This window comes from Camelus bactrianus, chromosome X (genome assembly GCF_048773025.1).
Source record: "Camelus bactrianus isolate YW-2024 breed Bactrian camel chromosome X, ASM4877302v1, whole genome shotgun sequence".
Lineage (NCBI taxonomy): Eukaryota > Metazoa > Chordata > Mammalia > Artiodactyla > Camelidae > Camelus > Camelus bactrianus.
In genome coordinates, this window is record NC_133575.1 from 76986105 (window position 1) to 76998787 (window position 12683).

General features: G+C 34.4%; 1 protein-coding gene across 4 annotated transcripts in view; it reads left to right on the forward strand.

The window, feature by feature from the left end:
* The window catches only part of DIAPH2 (diaphanous related formin 2), a 797042-nt gene that overhangs the window by 62535 nt on the left and 721824 nt on the right, over window positions 1-12683 (forward strand). For 3 of the 4 annotated variants that reach the window (XM_074359372.1, XM_074359371.1, XM_074359369.1), the window contains 2 exons: window positions 6287-6391; window positions 11466-11486. In XM_074359372.1, coding sequence (XP_074215473.1) covers window positions 6287-6391; window positions 11466-11486 — 126 coding nt within the window. The remainder of the gene's footprint in view (window positions 1-6286; window positions 6392-11465; window positions 11487-12683) is intronic. The other variant, XM_074359370.1, reaches the window with a different exon arrangement.

Genomic DNA, 12683 nt, shown 5'->3' on the forward strand with positions numbered 1-12683 from the left:
CGGTAATACTTTTTGATCTTGTGGGATCAGCTTCCGATTAGCCTTAAATTTTCGTTATTTTTATCATAGGATATGGCTGATGAAAGGCTCAGACTTACGTTTTCTTGTTCCCTTGTGCTTGCATTATTGTCATTATTGCCCTCAATCTGTTGTCTTTGCAGGAATCTTTTAAAGGTGCTTTTCTATTTTGCTGCTGTTGTTGTTTTGAGGGTTGACTTAGGCTTTTTTGCCTAGTTTTATCTATCAGTCTACTTAACCAAGTACTTATAAACTGCAGTGCATTGCAGTACACTGATGGTTAACAAGTATGTGTTGTGAATACTCCCCTCTCCCCTTAAGATACCTCGTGTACTTTTTGGACCTGTGGATCCAGTGTTATTCTTGTGTTAAATATTACAGCTTATTTTTTTTCAAAGTTTTTGAACAAAAATAAATATTTCACAAACCACAGTGGATCCTTGAAGTAATCTTTGACCTCTGAAAATCACCCATTGAGTATTGAGCTCAGGATTAAGGATTATGGGAAAGTGAAAATAATGTTTGTGTTTCCTAATATCTAAATATACATCCTAAATTTACCTTCTTGATGGTAAAGAGGTATATGTTGGTGTTCATAGTTGGTTCTCTCCAACAGGACCTGAAAGCAGAAATAGATGAAGACGTTTTGTACAATACTCAGTAACATTCACTTAATTTCATGCTTTTTTCCTGCTTTTGGCTCCTCCATACTATTTGTAGAGTTAATGTATTTGGGCAATTTTTTTCCTTTAGCTTTGTTTTCCGTGTGAGCTTCTACATGTTATGTGGCTACAGTCTATATAGGTAAAATTCACTGGTTCTTTTGAAGACGCTTGGTAGTTAAGTAGTACCAGGTACAATTGGCCAATTATTTACTTATGTGAAAAATCCCTGATACATTTATTAGAATTTTGAAAAGAAATGTTCTGTCCTTTCTAGTCCACAGAAGCTAGAGGAAGTTTCTATAAACCATATCTTTATATGAACATATCTTTAGAAAAGAATTGATAAACGAATGTTGTAAAAATCCATTAATTTATAGCCTTGAAATAATCAAAGATCACTATAATTGCTGTTCATGCTAGGATATAGTTTTAGGTACTAGAGTATCATTGGTTCATTCTCTTCAGAGGTACAAGTCCCCTCAGGATAGAAATTAAAGAATAGTTGAATAATTACTATTAAGAAACAAAAGGAAGAGGGCAAACATTTGATGGTGAAGTCAAACTCAGATTTAAAAACAGCAAGTGGAAAATCCAGCCTTAAAAGCTGGAATCAATACATGTTGCAGAAACACAAACAGTTACTTTATAGAAAATACATAGAAATTTATAGAAATTTTATAGAAAGAAGGAGCAAGTATCACTTCCTGTAGGGAAGAAAGTGATGTAAAAACATAAAGTGTTGACATTTACCTCTCATAAAGCAAATGTGAAAACAAGTGGAAGGGTTAGGAAAATAGAAAATGATGTTAGAACACAAGAAACTTTAAGAAATTATATTGTCACCTGTTTAAAGATGTATGGGGGAGAGAGGAAAGAGAGAGAATGAAAATGAATGAATGAAAAAGTACAAATGAATGAATAGGCAGCTGGTCCACCTTTTGACTTCTAATTTAACTCTATTCTTATATAGCTCCTCAGTAATAACTTTAAGAATACAATGTTTATCGGCTGAAGAAGTGAAGGATTTTGTCTATAATGGGAGAATTGCATCATAGCATAAGTGGAAGGAGAAAAAGTGGTTCAGTTTACAAATACGGCTTCATGCAAATACAATACAAATATTATAAGTGGTCAGTTATTTAGACTTCAGCATTTTTTTTAAAAACCACAAAGCACTACATTCTTCTCATGTCCTGTGAAAGTACAAACTAAATGTTAAATATCCTAAAAACTTTTGTGTTTTGAGTACTATAAGAACTCAGTGTGTTTGGAAGTAGTTTCATGTTCAATTATGTTGTTTAGAATTAATATTGAATTATGAGTATTGCTCTGTTTAGTTTTATGATTATATTATAAAGCTGGAGTTAATGATTTGGAAGTATTAGCTGCCTAATTAGTAGTATGCTGCTGCTTTCTATAAGAATAAGATGAGTCATTATGATCTCTTCTGTTCATATGAATGGTACCTATGTGCAATCAACCCGTGCAGCAAATTTAGAGGTATAAAAAAATGTTTGTGGCTGTAAAGCAAATTAAGATATTTAGAGAAAAAGCTCCTAAATGCCACATTGCTTCAACAAATATCTATTAAATGCTTTGTGCATTTCAGGAACTATGCTCTTTGCTTGGGAATATAAAGATCAGAAAGAACCCAGTTTCTGCCCTCAGTTAGCTTATAGTTTGGGGGAGACGGATTTATCAGAGTTTTGTTTTAAGTGCTATAATATAGGAAATTATTATGGAAGAATAGAATGAAGATAGTCATTTCTAGATGAGGTGCTTTGGGGGAAAATCTGAAGAATTAGCAGAAGTATCTGAGTTAGCCAGATAGGGATTTGAGCGGGTTGGGGTGAGGTGGGATGAGATGGGAGTTAATAGAGGGAGAGGGTGGTGAAGATGACAGCATTCTAGGCAGAGACAACAGCATCATAAGCAAAGTAATGAAAGTGTGTAACCGTATAGTGTATGTAGAAAAACTACAGACGACCTTTTATTATTCGAACATACAAAAAGGGTAAGATAAAAAGTGTTAAAACAGCAACAACCAAAAACCCCTGAGACTAGGGAGGTGATAGTAACACTACTAGCTAGCATTCTTGGACAACTGGTAATATACACCAGGCTTGGGTACATGATCGCACTTAATCTTGACAACATTCCTCTGAGGTCTATAATCTCTGTATTCCCCTTACTGTCCTCCCTGCCTCCATGATTCTCTTCTGATAGCATGATCTTAGCAGTGTTTCCCATTAAAAATTGAATTGGAGGTCCAGGGTACCGTAGAAATGTCACCAGAAGGAAGAGCCAGCTCTCTACCTAGAGATGCCAGATGTGGTGTTACCACACTCTTAGGCCTGGCTGTGAAGTGCAAATACAGACACTCAGTCTTGTCATGTTCCTTAGTTGATTCTACTTGGGGGATGCAGGTTCATGCTAACCATGTTTGCAGGAGACTGTAATTTAATTAGAATGTTTTGAGATAGGAGAGACATAGTCTAGCATATGTGAGCAGTATTTAGGGGTTTTGATGGAAACAAACACAATGTGAGTCTGCAGAATGATGTTCTTGCCAATAAGGTCATAAAATCAAAGGCTGAATTAATAGAGGTATAGTATTACAAGATGAAGGAGGTGGAAAGTCCTTTCCTTCCTTGGATTCATCAAACACAGAGTATTTGAGAGAGACACTGAAGATAGGTTGAAGCTGGTAGGTATACTTTATCCTGAAGGAGAGAATGTGGCTTTCATATAACATTTACATGTTCCTTGAGTTTATTCCCTCTGTCCAGTCTGGCTATCTCAGACCTCTCTTAGTTCGGATGCTCAGCACCAGGTTTTTGAATTACTTCTGTAGCCCAAATTTTTAAACGTAACAGTGTCCACCATGGCTAGACATCCTCTACATGCCTCTGTTATAATGATTTGTTTGCATATCTATTTTCCCTCCTAGACCATGAATTGTTTATTTTTACCTATCTAACTAACAAATAGAGCATTTACTAGTCTCAGGCATTGTTCTAAGTGTTTCACAAATAATAACTCATTTCATTTGTGGGTACAAGCAGTCTTTCAAATTTGCACTCCTTAGCCAGCCTAGCATACATAGTATGATCCCCTGGTGTGTGGTCCATGTTCAGTCAATAAGGGATTCAAATTCTAGAAAGTAGGGAAGAAAAAATAATGACACAGTCCTGCCACCTTAACATATTAGTATTTTGTTGTACATATTTTAGCTCCAGTCCTCCAAAGAAAAACTTAGCAAAAATTAAATTGCCTTATAATGGGACAGGCAGACTGTGGAGATTGTGAGTTACCTGTTAGTTGAAATCGACACAGAACATAGATGAGCATCTCTGACTTTTTATAAGAGTGCTATCTAGCCTCATTTCTGTGATTCTGCTTTAATCCAACAATGCTAGATCTAGCCTATGAGAGAAAGAGAGGAAAAAGATGTCTCCTGCCTTTAAGTCATTAAAAAGTAGGATATACAAATGAGAAATGAGATAAGATAGGAAAAGTAGAAGTAGAGGTGATTAGGAAGGGGGGTCAGGTATATATACACGAAATTTATAGGTATTGATTTTGAGTGAATCATCATAAGAGTCACTGCAGTGGGTGCAAATATCGATCATGAGATTCTTGTGGTCATTAAAGTTACTATTCAATAGATAGATGTGGTTTGAATATTTTTTTATGGCTCCTTTGTTCCCCCCCCCCCAATTCTCACATATGAATCTTTAATTTTAATTTTTTTGGTTTGCCCATTAGTTTACTTGATTAAAAAAATAATGTAAGAATTGCTCAGCAAGTAAAGGGATAAAAATACTGATTTCCTTTTTAAAAAAATTGAGGTACAATTCAGATGCTGTAAAATTCATTCTCTTAAAGGATATAGTTCAATGTGTTTTTCTATATATTCAAAGAGTTGTGCAACCATCACATCAATTTTGGAACATTTTTATCACACCTGAAAGAAACATATCTGTCAGTTGTCACTCCCCAATTCTCCCATCCCCCCTTACCGTGCCCCTGACAACCATGAATCCACTTTCTGTCTCTATAGATTTGCCTATTCTGGTCATTTGATATAAATGGAATCATGTATCATCTTTTTTGACAGGCTTCTTTCATTTAGCATAATGTGATTTCAAGGTTCATCTGTGCTATAGCATGTATCAGTACTTCATTCCTCTTTATGGCTGATCATTATTCCATTGTGTGGACATATGACATTTGTTTATCCATTCATCACTTGATGGATATTTGGATTGTTTCCACTCTTCGATGCTACTGCTATGAACAATCACATACAAGTTTTTGTGTGGAAACATGTTTTCATTTCTCTTGGATATAAGCTGGGCCATGTCATAACTCTGTAACTTCTTGTGGAGCTGCCAGACTATTTTCCAGAGTGCATCATTTCACATTCTCACCAGCAGCATGTGAGGGTTCCAATTTCTCCACATCGTCACCAGCATTTGTTATTATTACCTTTTCATCCTAGCCATCCTCATGGGAGTGAAGTGGTATCTCTTGATTTGCATTTCCCCAGTGACTAATGATGTTGAACGTCACATGCTTATTGGCCATTTGTATATCTTCTTTAGAGAAATATTTATTCAAATCCTTTGCCCACTTAATTGGGTTATTTGTCTTTTTACTGTTGATTTATAAGAATCCTTTTTGTAATTTGGATACAGATCCCTTATCAGAGGTAAGGTTTGTAAACATTTTCTTCCATTCTGTACGTTGTCTCTTCATTTGATATTGCTTTTTTTTTGGGTGTATATATATATTTTTTATTGAAGTATAGTCAGTTTACAATGTTGTGTTGCTTTTTGAAGCATGGTCATTTCCAACTTGGTTTTGTGACCCTTCGAGAGTGTCTTAATATGATGCAGGGGTTAACATGAGTTTCAAAATGAAGAAAAATAGTATGTGTAGTGAAAGTTGCACAAGTGTGCGTATCACGAGATAAAGGAACATTCCCAGCCAAAGTTCATTGAACCTCAAAACAGTGTGTTCTTGTAACTGACTGTTTTTCCCCTCAGTGAGTAGTTTTTGTTACCCCAATACAGATAACTATGTTTCTGATTTTTTTTTTGCTTTTCTAAATTCTGCAACTTCTCATGAATTTTTCTTCAGTGACATATTACAGATACATATTTCCTGTTAATTTACAAATCATATTTACTCTTCTTGATGGTAATGATCCTAAAGGAGCATATGCCAAATAGTAAAGTGTTCGTTTATTTGTTTATTTTTGCTATCGGGGTAAATAAATAGCTTTGCTAAGGCTGTATGATGTATATCTATGCTGTAAACTGCCGGTTTATTCTGTGAAATAGTTTAAAAATATGTTTTTCTTTCTGCTCATTAGTTGAGTAGGTAGAGCTATGAACCATGAATATGTGGTAAAATTTATAGAAGATTATGGTACCTAGATTGAATAATAATAGTGAAGGAGCCACAAAAATGATGAGTGTTGTTGGTCACAGCATGACTTACTATTTTAAGACAGAGAAGATTAATATTTATTAATCACTTTGGAAACTTTCAAGCAGAAGTTTGCTACTGCTCACAATAAATGTTCTTTTTAACAGGAGGACATGAACCTTAACGAAGAACGGAAAGCTCCTTTACGAAACAAAGATTTTACCACCAAGCGTGAGATGGTCGGCCAGTATATTTCCGCTACTGCCAAATCTGTAAGTAGTGAGACTTTCCTGGCAAGCACGTAATGAGCTTAGCTTTATCTGCTTAAAAATAACCAAACCTCAGATTTCTCAGTTCTTGCCTCAATGTACTCATATAGACTATTCGTAAAAAAGCATATACATGTACTTTGGTACACTTAGTATATATTTCAAAACTGTTCTTAGACTTCCATTCTAATAAACCAGGCAAAGAAGAGAAGGCTCTAAGTTAATCTAGGAAGTTTTGGGGTGGAGGTTTCATGCGCTCACTAACCAGTGACAGCAATTTGCAGGTGTTCCACTTAGTCTGCAGTTTGTTACATGAAAATTTCAGATTTTGAGGGAGAAGACACAAGCATAACCTAGTCACAAGGTTTGACTAAGTTTACATTAAAGCTATGTATCTGGTATCTGCTTGCATGAAATTTTTAGCGGTATTTTTAATAAGCAGTTTTGTTATTTTTTTCCATTATTTTTTTGATGCAACCTATGTAAGCTACCTCATAATTGTTATTGTACAGCTTCATTTAACGTAAAGGAGGGTGCTTAAGAGGAACTTTAATTGAATGTGTGTGTGTGAGTCTCTTTGAAAGTAGGGCTTTTGAAGACTTGTTTTCAGCAGGAAAAACTTAGTGTTTTAATGCAATGTGTTGCTTTATTCATTTCCTAAGGTGCTTCCAAAAATAGTTTTCAGGTTTGATTTATTTTTGTAAGAAAAAAAGTATCTTTTGAAAAGGTGAATTGTCTCTCTTAAATTTCTGTGAAGAAGCTTTTCACATTTAGAGTTCAGAAAATCACTATGTGTGTATATATTATATATGCATGTGTATGTATATATACACACACACACACAAAACACAGACCCAGTGATTTTATGTTTGTGTGGTATGTATATTACACATACACAGTCATATTTAAAACATACATAATTTAAATTTAAAATGTTGACCAGTGAATAAAATAGTTCTTCATTGGAAAAATACGTTCTAAAATTATTTGGCTGTCCTGTTAATGCTATTTCAGTACAGTAATTGCAGTGGCAATTACTGATGCATTTTGCCCTGAATTCTACTATTGTATTGATTCCGTATTGTACTTTAAGCAAGCTAAATCTGAACGCTGAACTATTTAAACATAACGCATTGCAGCTCTGCCAGAGCAGAGCAACAGCATGTTTTTTAATTTGCTTCTGGTATCCAAGGGCAGAAATATGTTTCAAGTGATAAGTGAAATTTGCCATGAGCGTCGTTTTCAATAGAATTAGGTGAGGCATAGGGTTTTACTTTGAAATTCTGATGAATCTCCTCTCATTTTTGCACTCAAGTTATTGTTCACAGTAAAATGCTTCAGGAAATGCAGGGTGTACCTTCAGTGTTATTTTTTCAAATTCCTAAAGGCAAATACACTAGTAAATCCATACGGCTGAATCTGAGTGCAAAGTACAGATAGTATTATATGAGTAATTATGTGGTGTTTTTAATGACAAGATTTTGTTAGTGTCTCTGGCTCGTTTGTTGTTGTTTCTGTTTGTGTAAGTGGGACTGAATATGATGCAGACTGTATGAAGGTCATATTCCTTAACCTTTTGATTTTGACTCTATCTCTGTGTAGAACTTACTTTCACTTGTTCTTACACTGTTTCCTCTTCAACCGACCAGAAAAATGCACATTTTAAGTTATAGAATCATTTTTTAGATTAAAATTCTAAAATTTGGGTGAATGTTAGATGAGCTCTCTTGAATTGCTTTATTTGAAAGATGGAAATGAAATGTTTCTCGAAATACATGAAAATTCTGTGTTTAAGGCATTAGCTTCAAAATCAGTACTATAACTAGTAGATGACTTAAATTTGTTTCATTTAGCACACACATGAGCACCTGACGTGTGTACAGAACTTTCATTAGAGTTCTAAGGTTATACATTTTATTTGCCAATATTTTTCATGGACCCAATATTAGGATGCAAGAAAGCCTGTTGATAAGCATGTTTTAAAGCTTTCTCACCTTGGTGAGACATTAATTAGTGCTGAGTTTTCTGTGGCTAAAACAAAGAAAATTGCATATATGATTTTCCTTTTGAAGGTGAGAGGGATGCCACACAGTGACAAACCATCTTCTCATCCTTTGCTGCATGATCATGACAATAAAATTTGCATAAATTATAACCTCACCTATGGCTGTTTACCTGTGTGTAAGCAAGGTTTCCATCCTGCTGTCTTTTTTGTAGGCTCTAGATATGCTTTGCATGCTATGCTTTTTTATGCTTACTTTTTCATCAGCTTGATACACTGGGTCAGAATGTTTCCAACATTTAAAGTAGATATGATTGTAAGCACTTCTTTATGAAAATACTTTACAGATAGTCAAAACTTTCAAACTTGAAGTGAAAACAAAGTTAAGGGCTAGAGTCCCTGGTGGAAAAATGTTTTATAGTCATATGTGAAACATGTGAGAATTATAGTTAAATTTAAACATAAATTGTACATATACCTCTTTAACACCTGCATTAGTCATTTTCTATGGAACTGGAAAAGAAACCAATGAAATATGAGCACTATTAATAAGAAACGCCCGTCATTCTCCTGGGTTCCGGGGTAAGGACAGTAAAGCAAGATAAAACTAATACACAGGCTTGTGCTCAAAACCTGTTTCTAAAGCAAAGGAGAGTCTTTTGTTGTGTAATTAACTGTGTCCAAATTAGCCTGAAATAAGAGAATATAAAGGAAATTAAAAGATACTGATTGAAAACCATTGCTTAGTTTTTTTCCCCTTCAAGTCCCATAATGTGAAAGGAAAAAAGTAGCTTGAGTTGCTGTCAGTGATGAATGGACTTTAGATAAGGGAGCAGAGAACAGCCTCTTCTCTGCTCGAGCTGGACTCGCATGCTCATTGCAACAAGCGCAGTTATGGCCCTGACCCAGGGCAGTTGGTACACGGATAATTTGGCCACAGATAATGCGGAAGAGTAGATTTTCAAAACACCGACTTGTTTTCAGAAATGGAAAACCAGGCTTTTTTAAATATTGCAACATCGTCATACCGATTCATAATCCTGAAAGAGGCACAATAAATGCATCAGTGATTTATTGGGAATCTTACATGTTATATTTTAACAGGCTATATAGATAGCTATGAGGAAACATTTAGTCATTGAAATCCTAACATCAGTTTGCCAGATGTCAATGCCATTAGGATAATACTAAGAAACTAGTTTATTTCTAACTTAAATTGCAGTCTTTAAAGTTGAGATTTAAAAATATGTAAAATGATATTTTTATGAAGTTATCACTGATTTAAAAAATGTGATAGGAAATAATTTAAAATAGTGATAACCGAATACATCGGTAAGTTTTTTTTAGATTGACTCACATAATAAGCAGTTGAGAGTTGCAGTATGTCTATTAGTATGTGTGTAGACATATATTGTGGTTTTGCCTTGGCCATTATCAGATATTTTCTTTCTCAGGTCTTTTCCAGGCATTACCTGGATATGGTGAAACAATTGAACCCAAACATGACCAAATCAATTTCTTTTGGCTTCCTTGGCCCATGTCATCTGTTTGCTGGATGTGCTTTAGCTAAATGTAATCATTTTGCCAGTTGAATGAATCATTAAATGGGCCATATTCTGGTCGTTTCACTGAATATAGACCTGCCTTAATTGTTAAGACAGGCTTGCATTCTTTTTTTAGTTTCATGTCTGTGCTAAATAAATAAGGGACAAATAAGACCTCTGTCTTTTTGGTGGGAGGAAATAATTTAGGTCAATAGCATATCTTTGAATTCAGAAGACTGTTAATGGCACCAAAGAGGCTTTTATTCAACCAAATAATCACTGCCTGTAAATAGTCTGTCGAATGAATATTTAAGGAAGCAGCTTCTCCAGTTGGAGATTCATGGATTCCTCTGAAATAACCTAGTGGGAAACTGTCATTATCTTTTTGTATCTTGAGGTATCCCGTTCAATTTAGGATTCTTACTGGGATTTCAATTACATTTTTTATTTTTAAAGTACTAATTGAAAAATAGAACACATATTGATAATAACTGCTATCAGATTAATGGTTTAATTTTTTATTGAGGTATAGTCAGTTTATAATGTGTTAGTTTCAGGTGTACTCTATAGGGATTCAGTTCGTTGGTTTTAGATTATAGATTAGTTCTTTTTTGAACATGATATTCAAGTGTGGAAATCTGATAAGAATGATTTATATTTGGATTTTGGCATCAAATTACATTTGGGACTCTGATTTTTGCCTCTTGCTTTCTTAAACACAGTTCTGCCTCTCAGAAATTCTTTTATCTCTTAACCATTAGGAAAGCTTGACTGAAGTTGCAGTTTTTGAGCTGTTTCCTCCTTATGAGTAACTGTATGTTTAAATATAAACTGCTTCTTTGTCTTCACATTATATAGAAAACTCTGCTCTTGTAATAGAAATGCTAGGATGACCTAGAAAACTAGAATCATAAGCAATCTATCTTTGTAATTTTCAAGTCTAATATAAAACAATGTTTCAAACCTTAAATTCATAACAATATAAAGTTTTCCAGTTTTCAGTCTAAAGTTTATTTCTTAACTTAATACATGACTTTATATGCAATATTTATATTCTAAAACACCTGATTTCAACCTAAACAGTATACTGATTACAACAAGGAAAGAGAAAAAAAGCAGTATTTGGAAAAAATTCAATTTTCTATTGATAATTTTTGAGGGGTTGTGGGCTGATGAAATATCTGATTCCTGATTACATTTAATCTTGCATTACTTGATATTTAGACTGCACTGGCTGAGTAGCCGATTACAGAATATTAAAAAAAAATTCTCAAATAGTAATCATCTTTTATTTGGGAATCTCTATTTTGCAGACTTTAAACATTTTTGAAATATGGTAGAAATCAATACCAGTGTATTTGTGTTAGCCTCTAGATCTAACATATTAAAAATACACATATGGTTAGCTAGTTACTAATTTACTAAACACTTAACTTCTGTGAAAAGCTTCTGATTACTAATGCTGTTGCTGTTTGTTTGTTTTTTTTTTTTTTTCACACCATAATCACTCTCCGTTGACCCCTGCATGCAGATAGTTGGAAGTAAAGTTACGGTGAGTACAAAAAGATGTTTTACCCTTAGATGTGAACGTGTGCTTTTGGGGATTGAGTGATTTTTGCTTACAGTGTTTTATATGTTTGGTTCCTCTTTTGTTGTATATTTTAACCAAAGCAGTGAGAAGAATATTAAGATCAGGTGATTAGAATTTAGCTATGGTAAGTATTTTTCCTGTGGCTTTGGGGAATGCTTTAGAACTAGAGTATGCTTGTATATTTTGTCTTAGAAAGTTTTCCTTCCTTTTACAAATTTTTTTTGGAATTGTGCCTGTTTCATTCAGTCCTTACGATTCTGAGGAAATTGTGTGTTTGACCTCAGTTTTGCAGGATGACAGGGAGAGACTCCTAAAAGGCTGGTAGATGCTAACAGGAATTCTTATCAAAGTATCTCACTTTGCTTTAGTATCACTGAAGCTCAGAGTGTAATGAAAGCAACCTTTGGTGTTCAGTTAGGAGGCCTGAGTGCTTGTCTTGGTTGGGTGCTACTCCACAGCTCTGTGACTTTGGGCAAATCATGTGATTTCTCTGAGGTTCAGTTATTAAGTGGATAAACTGAAGTGATTGGCTTGAATTATCTTGTAAGGTTCTCTCTGTTCCCGTCTTCTAAAGGTTCTGTACTTGAGACACCGTATTTCAGTGTCACAGTGACATGATACACTGTTATACATAATACAGCAAAAGTGGCCTGTATTGTGATTAAGAGCTATTTGTAATTATCTGCCCTTCATGATTCAGCAGTCTGTATTTCAAAAACAGGGTAGGAAACATTATCTACAGCATCACCAAGTACCGTGATATCTGGAATAGTGAATATATTTACATTTGTTTTGCTTTTAAAAATTGAAGTCCTCTTTTTTTCTTTTTTAATTCATGCGACATTTAGGGGGAAAAAGCTGTCGATCTTTTGGGATAATTCCAAAAATGAACAAATATTTCTTTAGTGCTTATTATGTGCCAACATGTGTTTTAGGTGCCCTGATGATTAGAAAATAAGAATGAGAGAATTTATAGTTTCAATAATATATGTTGAAATAATCAAACCTTAAATTGTGCCTGCTGAGTGTAAGAGTAATAGGAATACATAAGCAGGAGAGAGAAGTAGAGTTAGAGTAATTGGAGAAAACTCCATGCAAAGTTCTGGACTTTCAGGAATAGTTAGTAATGGTAGCTGGGATTTGACTGGGGAGGAGAGA